This window comes from Dendrobates tinctorius, unplaced genomic scaffold, assembly GCF_039654945.1.
Source record: "Dendrobates tinctorius isolate UK_male_01 unplaced genomic scaffold, ASM3965494v1 ptg000117l, whole genome shotgun sequence".
NCBI classification, from domain to species: Eukaryota; Metazoa; Chordata; class Amphibia; order Anura; family Dendrobatidae; genus Dendrobates; species Dendrobates tinctorius.
The window spans coordinates 5,829,920-5,837,514 of NW_027361785.1; the positions used below are offsets into that span (position 1 = coordinate 5,829,920).

Consider the following 7,595-nt stretch of genomic DNA (forward strand, 5'->3'; position numbering starts at 1 on the left):
GCTCAGGCTCCATGTACCACCCATGTGCTGTATAGCTCAGGCTCCATGTTCCACCACCCATGTGCTGTATAGCTCAGGCCCCATGTACCACCCATGTGCTGTATAGCTCAGGCCCCATGTACCACCCATGTGCTGTATACTGCAGGCTCCATGTACCACCCATGTGCTGTATACCGCAGGCCTCATGTACTGTATACCACAGGCCCCATGTACCACCCATGCGCTGTATACCTTATGCTCCATGTACCCCCCATGTGCTGTATACCTCAGGCTCCATGTACCACCCATGCGCTGTATACCTCATGCTCCATATACCCCCCATGTGCTGTATACCTCAGGCCCCATGTACCACCCATGTGCTGTATATCTCAGGCTCCATGTACCCCATGTGCTGTATACCTCAGGCCCTATGTATCACCCATGTGCTGTATACCTCAGGCTCCATGAACCCCCCATGTGCTGTATACCTCAGGCTCCATATACCCCCCATGTGCTGTATACCTCAGGCTCCATGTACCCCCCATGTGCTGCGTATGCAGGCTCCAAGTACCACCCATGTGCTATATACCTCAGGCACCATGTATCCTCCCATGTGCTGTATACCTCAGGCTCCATGTACCACCCATGTGCTGTATACCTCAGGCCCCATGTACCACCCATGTGCTGTATACCTCAGGCTCCATGTACCACCCATGTGCTGTATACCGCAGGCTCCATGTACCCCCATGTGCTGTATACCGCAGGCTCCATGTACCCCCATGTGCTGTATACCTCAGGCTCCATGTACCCCCCATGTGCTGTATACCGCAGGCTCCATGTACCCCCCATGTGCTGTATACCTCAGGCCCCATGTATCACCCATATGCTGTTTAGCTCAGGCTCCATGTACCCCCCATGTGCTGTTTACCTCAGGCTCCATGTACCCCCATGTGCTGTATATGCAGGCTCCATGTACCACCCATGTGCTGTATACCTCAGGCTCCATATACCACCCATGTGCAGTATACCTCAGGCTCCATGTACCCCCCATGTGCTGAATACCTCAGGCTCCATGTTCCCCCATGTGCTGTATACCTCAGGCTCCATGTACCACCCATGTGCTGTATACCTCAGTCTCCATGTACCCCCCATGTGCTGTATACCTCAGGCCCCAGAAATGGGGTTAATCAGCAGGTTAGTAGCATTCTGAACCTGCCTGGCTCCTGCATATAAAACCCCACTGTTGGGAGGAAATGAACTCTAAAGCCCCGTCACACACAGCGAGATCGCTAGTGAGATCGCTAGTGAGATCACTGATTTTGTGACGCCACAGCGATCTCGCCAGCGATATCACTGTGTACGATATGCATCAGTGACCGGCCCCCCCGCCTGGTATCACTGATCGTACTCGAATGTCCTGGGCCATTTTTTGATCATTGGTCTCCCGCTGGCCAGCGCGCATCGCTGCGTGTGACAGCGAGAGACCAACGATCAGTGACGCTGGGAGCTGGTATCCAAGGTAAACAGGGTATCTAAGAGCCGCACGGCTCTTAGATACCTGCTGTTTACCTTGGATACCAGCTTACTCACTGGTCCTGATCGCTGGAGGGGCTGTCTATGTGACAGGTCACCAGCGATCACCTATGTCCCAGCGATCCCATCCACGTCAGATCGTTGGTGGGATCACTGGGACATTGAAGCGTGTAACGGGGCCCTAATCCTCCCGGAGGTGTTCAGTCACGGCTTTGTAAATCTAGAGCAGCAGCTGTAACTGCGCCCCCCCTTCATGGTTTCCAATGCAGAGCAGCTGTCAGTCAGTGCGGAAGGCTGCAGTTACAGCCGCTGCTCTCCATACACAGAGCGGTGACTGAACCCACACCGGCGCGACCTTTATGATGGAAACCATAACGCTGCTGGGAGAATTAAAGTTCAGCAGGGCAGCGGAGTTCAATCTGCAGGCGCCAAGCAGGATTCAAAGGCTATTAACCTATATCAGCAAATTAATAGCGTTTTTACAGGTGATAGGTTCCCTTGAAGTTATTTTGCTCAGTCATGCTTTTTATTTTTCAAATAGGTTTAGGTAGTGGTGAGACAAAATGGCCAGCGTAAAGAAAAGAAAAGTTGATGCAGAGTGTCGAGGTTTTCATGATAAATGGACAAATGATTATTTTTTTGTTGAAGTCAAAGGCAAACCTGTGTGCCTGGTTTGTGCTGATGCATTAGCGGTAATGAAAAAAGCCAATCTGGAGCGTCATTACAGCACAAAACATGCAAAGCTCAATGAATTGAAAGGCCAACTGTGTCTGGATAAAATCAATGCTCTTCGTCGGAGTTTGGAATCGCAACAATCCGCTTTTACTAGTTCGCATTGTGACAGAGGCAATGTTATCGAGACGAGCTATGTAGTTAGTGAGCTAATTGCAAAGAAGCTGAGATCTCATGTAGAGGGAGAGTTTGTGAAAGAGTGCATGGTGTTTGCTGCAGAGCTGTTAGCACCAGACAAAGTAAAATTGTTTCAGAATGTTAGTTTGTCTCGGAGAACCATCTCTGATCGGATTACTGATTTAGCACAAGATATTGAAATAACGCTCAAGGATTCAGCAGGAGATTTCCAATTTTTCTCTCTGGCTTGTGACGAGACAACAGACATAACAAATACTGCCCAACTGGCCATTTTCATTCATGGAATCAATGCAGAGTTTGACACACGAGAAGAGCTGCTGTCACTGGAAGCCATGCATGGCAGTACAAAAGGTGAAGACTTGTTTGAGAGACTTGTTTCATCAATGAAGAAACTTCAACTATCATTTGAAAAGTTAACTGGCCTTACTACAGATGGAGCTCCAGCCATGGTTGGCTCGCAAAAATGGTTAATTGCATTTGTGAAAAAAGAAATGAATTGTCTTAGTCTTGATCCAAGTGATTTAGTTGTATGCCACTGCATCATACACCAAGAAAGTCACTGTGCACAGTCATTGCGGCTCAACAATGTGATGTCAACAGTAGTGTCATGCATAAACTTTATCAAAAGCCGAGCACTGAACAGTCGCCAGTTAAAGGAGTTGATGAATGATCTTGAATCGGAGTATGGTGATCTTGTTTATCACTGTGAAGTGCAGTGGTTGAGTCGCAGGAACATGCTCATGAGGTTTTACGAATTGCGGGAAGAAGTCAAGCAGTTCATGGAGATGAAAGGGAAACCTATCAGTGAATTCAATGATGGCAAGTGGCAGTGTGATCTGGCGTTCATGGAAGACATTACCAAGTACCTCTCAGAGCTGAACGGTAAGCTGCAAGGCCCCAATCAGTTTCTTAGCTCTCTGCTTTCAAACGTGAAATCATTTGAAGCTAAACTAAGGCTGTGGAGAGTGCAACTTGAAAGGAATAACACAGTTCATTTCCCCACTCTGGAAAGACAAAAGCCTTCCACGACATTTGAATATGCTGGTGAATGTGCAAAACTAATTGAAGCATTTGATGAAAGATTCAAGGATATCAAAAGTAAACAAATGGAACTGGACATCTTTGCTACACCATTCAATGTGGAACCAGCTGATGTGCCCCTGATGACCTACAACACGAAATCATTCAGCTGCAAAACAATGCTGAGCTGAAAGCTAGTACTATAACCTCCCATTGCTTGAGTTTTATAAATGTTATGTGAACAATGATGATTTTCCCACTGTGAGGAGACATGCATTGAAATATGCATCTGTGTTCGGAACAACGCATTGCTGTGAGCAGTTATTTTAAAAACTTTCCTTCACAAAGTGTCGCCTTCGCTCAAGATTGACTGATGCAAACTTAGAAAACCAGTTCCGAATAGCAACATCATCAATACCTCCCAATATCAAACGCCTCACCAAAGAGAAGTCATTCCAGCCATCACATTAGGTAGGAGTTATTTAAATGTTTGAATATATATAGTTGGTTAATGTTTCAGACAGTTATTAATGAGTGATGAGTTAATATACTCGTTGCTCGGGTTTTCCCGAGCAAGCTCGGGTGTCCTCCGAGTATTTTGGCATGCTCGGAGATATAGTTTTTGTCGCCTCAGCTGCATGATTTATGGCTGCTGGACAGCCTGAATACATGTGTGGAATGCCTGTTTGGTAAGGAATCTCCACATGTATTCAGGCTGTCCAGCAGCTGCAAATCATGCAAATGCGTCGACAGAAACCAAGTCTCAGAGCATGCCAAAATACTCAGAGGACACCCGAGCAACGAGTATACTCGCTCATCATTATTAATAAATTTATACGGCCCCCGAACGCTATTATAAAATTCCAAATGTCCCTCGGCAGAAAAAAGTTTCCCCACCCCTGCTGTAGACAGTATTTCCGAGTCTGAGATGAAGCAGGCTGCAGGGAGATATATCGCAGTAGCGTTATCACCAGGTACCTCATCCCATTAAATCTTTGTGGCCTATTCCGTGATGTAAAACTAGAAGCAGGGAAAGATGTAGAAATGTATTGTTGGTACTGCGAAGAATGTGTTGGAAGTGTAATGGATGTGCTGTGTCCTGAAGACAATAAACCTGTATTGCTTAAAGTTGCGTTCTCCCAGTGGTAATTTGTCAGTAATCCGCACATGACTGCATCAATAAAGTTTTCTCAAAATCAAATACCAGGAAGTATCAAAAAGAAAGCAGCTTTATTTAAAACATGACATACAAACTAAACACAAAACAACTCAATAAAAACGCATGTAAAAAAAGCGCAATGGAAAAACTAAGCTAACATAATTTACTAAATAGGTGTAGACATGGTGCAGAAAATCTACTTCAAAAACTCACCAAAAGTTCATTGTGGAAACGTAGCCTCAGGCTAGGTTTAGGCTAAATTACCTCAATGAGCTTTTGATGACATTTTGATATTGCAAGTTTTCTGCACCATTTCTGCCCCCATTAAGTAAAATAGGTTTCTTGCATTTTTTCAAAAATACGCAGCATAAAAAACTCACCAAAATTCATTGTGGGAACGTGTCCCCAGGCTAGGTTTATACGGAATATTTTTTTACATAGATCTTGAAGCAGACTTTGGCCACGTTTACACGTTCATCGTTTGGTCAGTATTTTACCTCAATATTTGCAAGCCAAAGTCAGAGGAAAATTATAAGGCCGGGGTCACACTTGCGTGTATAATGAGAGAAACTTGCGCAAGTCTCTTGCATCAATACCCGGCACTGCCACCGGCACTCGAGACCGGAGTGTGCGGTTGCATAGAAATACATGCAGCCAAACACTCCGATCCCAACTGCCGGCGGCAGTGCCAGGCATTGATGTGAGAGACTCGCACAAGTTTCTTGCATTATACACGCAAGTGTGACCCCGGCCTAATAGAAACACGTTACTATTTCTGCTTTTCTCACCCACTCATGGTTTTGGCTTACAAATACTGATATACTGACCAAATACTGAACATGTGAATATCGCCTTACTTCAAAGTACAGTGTTGAGTTTAACGAACCTAGCCTGACTTTTGAGAATTTTTTTAAAAGACTTTTTAAGTTTTTTATTTTAAATTACAGTATATTTAAATACCACACTTTATGTTTTTTGAGTCCTATTGAGAAGCTTGTAGGTAAAGGCAGAACGCCGCCTGCCATACTCAAAACATGTTTTCTTTTTTAATTAAAAATACCACAAAGCCTAAAATTCCACAAAAATGACAAAAATGTCGTATATTTAGACGTTTCAGTGATTTTATAATCTTTAAAGCAAAATCATGCCTCAGTATTTTTGACAAAAAGGCATTAAAAATGCCAAAAAATGCAGCGAAAACTGCTAAAAACACTGTCCAGATCCAACATACAAACTAAATTCAGAGGTGAATTATAAATAGAGAAATCTATAGAAAAAACGAAAAAACAGGCACATGCTCTGTAATTCTTTAGTGACACAGAATTTTAAAGGGAACCTGTCACCTCCAGAAACACTATTTACCTACAGATATAGGGTTATTCTGCCGGTAAATAGCATTTGAATCATGCCTGGCCTCCTTACTGGCTATGAATCAATGTGGTGGAGAGTGTTTGTTGCTGCACTCACTGTGTTGAGAGCAGTGACAGTAAGGGTGAGTTTCCACGTGGCGGATTGCATCAGGATTTGCTGCAGATTGAACGCTACGTACAGCCACAGAGTTTAATCCACAGCGTCCAGATGTTACAGCATAGTGGAGGGGATTTTATTAAATCCCGTCTCCACTATGCGTCCTAATACGCGGGTGACACACCCGCTAAACCGGACATGTGGCGCGTCATTTTAGACCGCAGCATGTTTGTTTACCTTGCGGAGACGCTCAGTCTCCGCAAGGTAAATAGCCTATTCTCTGGATATGTTGCGGCGATTCTGGATGTGTTCAATGAGCACATCCGGAATCACCGTGCGTACAGAAGGGGGCGGCGCTTTGGGTGCAGCGGAGTTTCCGCTCCATCCAAAGCGCACGCAATGCGCTACATGGAAACACACCCTTACAGCCCCAATGAATGAAAGTAAGCTGCAGAGAATAACATTTCATTTTCTCCCTGTAGCTGCTGCTCCATTACATATTTCACGCCTGCGCATTGAAATGTGACCTCGCGCTTGTGCAGTATGCTTTGCCCAACTGAGGGCAAAGCCGAAAATCAGTAGTGCACATGCGCCGGCATACGCTGTTGGTTCTTATGTCCCGGAAGTATTTTGCGGCCATGCGGACTACTGATTTTTGGCTTTCAATGCGCACGCGTAAAATATGTACACGATCTGCGATTTTCACAGCGAAGAATGCATACAGCAAGGCGAGGAAGGGTGGAGTGACGGAACAGAGGCAATGCCCATCGAACCGGACCAAACAGATTAACATACAGTGCGGGACAAATTTAAAAGGTTTTTATGGGTGATACATGTGGAGTCAGTGGGTTTCAGAACTACTTGTGGAACGCATAGCTGACACTCAATTAAATGATATTTTTACCTAGTAGGTCAAAAAAGTGGTGACAGGTTCCATTTAACAATCAGCAGCTGCTTCACTGTCCCATCCATCGGACAAATCATAATCTAACTTCCTCTGGATGTCTTATTTGTCAAAAGGAGGTGACAGCGTCAAGCGAGTCTTTAGAGAGCCAGTGTCAACATTGCTAGAATGGCGCCCGCACCAGAGGTGAACATAGCTGCTATTATTTTGTAAGGGGGCAACATAATGATTGAATTGGGGCTGTCTGAGAAGTGGACAATTCCTTTAAACCAAACTCTGTTTTTGACAGCTTTCTTTGTCTTTGAATTTTTTGTCATTAGCATTTTTTTAACTACCGTAAATGCAGCATGCTTTGCTTTGACAAATTGTTGAACTAATTTGTAGCATCTTTCTCTCAAAGACCGCCATTGTTGTTTTAATGGGTAAAACACATGTCATTGTGTCAAATAGCCAGGTACGGACTGGGACTGAAATTCAGCCCTGGCATTTGAAATCACACAGACCCATGTTGTCCACGTTCCCAAGTCCCAGATGGGGATATATTACTAATATTAACCTGGATGGAGGAAAGGAAGATTTACTACAAGACCAATATTTGTAATGATACCTGTGGTCTGCTGGGGTAAGTGACGGAGTCAGCGACTTTGTGCTTCATCACAACTG

The 7,595-nt window shown here is 44.7% G+C and overlaps 1 protein-coding gene across 1 annotated transcript; it reads left to right on the top strand.

The window, feature by feature from the left end:
- Positions 1 to 2,075: 2,075 nt before the first annotated feature.
- Positions 2,076 to 3,593, top strand: LOC141101480 (general transcription factor II-I repeat domain-containing protein 2-like). Its single transcript, XM_073590604.1, has one exon. The coding sequence runs from the start codon at positions 2,076 to 2,078 to the stop codon at positions 3,591 to 3,593; it is 1,518 nt and encodes a 505-aa protein (XP_073446705.1).
- The last annotated feature ends 4,002 nt before the right edge of the window (positions 3,594 to 7,595 follow it).

What these genes read in the sequence shown, in the direction of transcription:
- LOC141101480 (XM_073590604.1), top strand. Translation starts at nt 2,076, where the DNA reads ATGGCCAGCGTAAAGAAAAGAAAAGTTGATGCAGAGTGTCGAGGTTTT.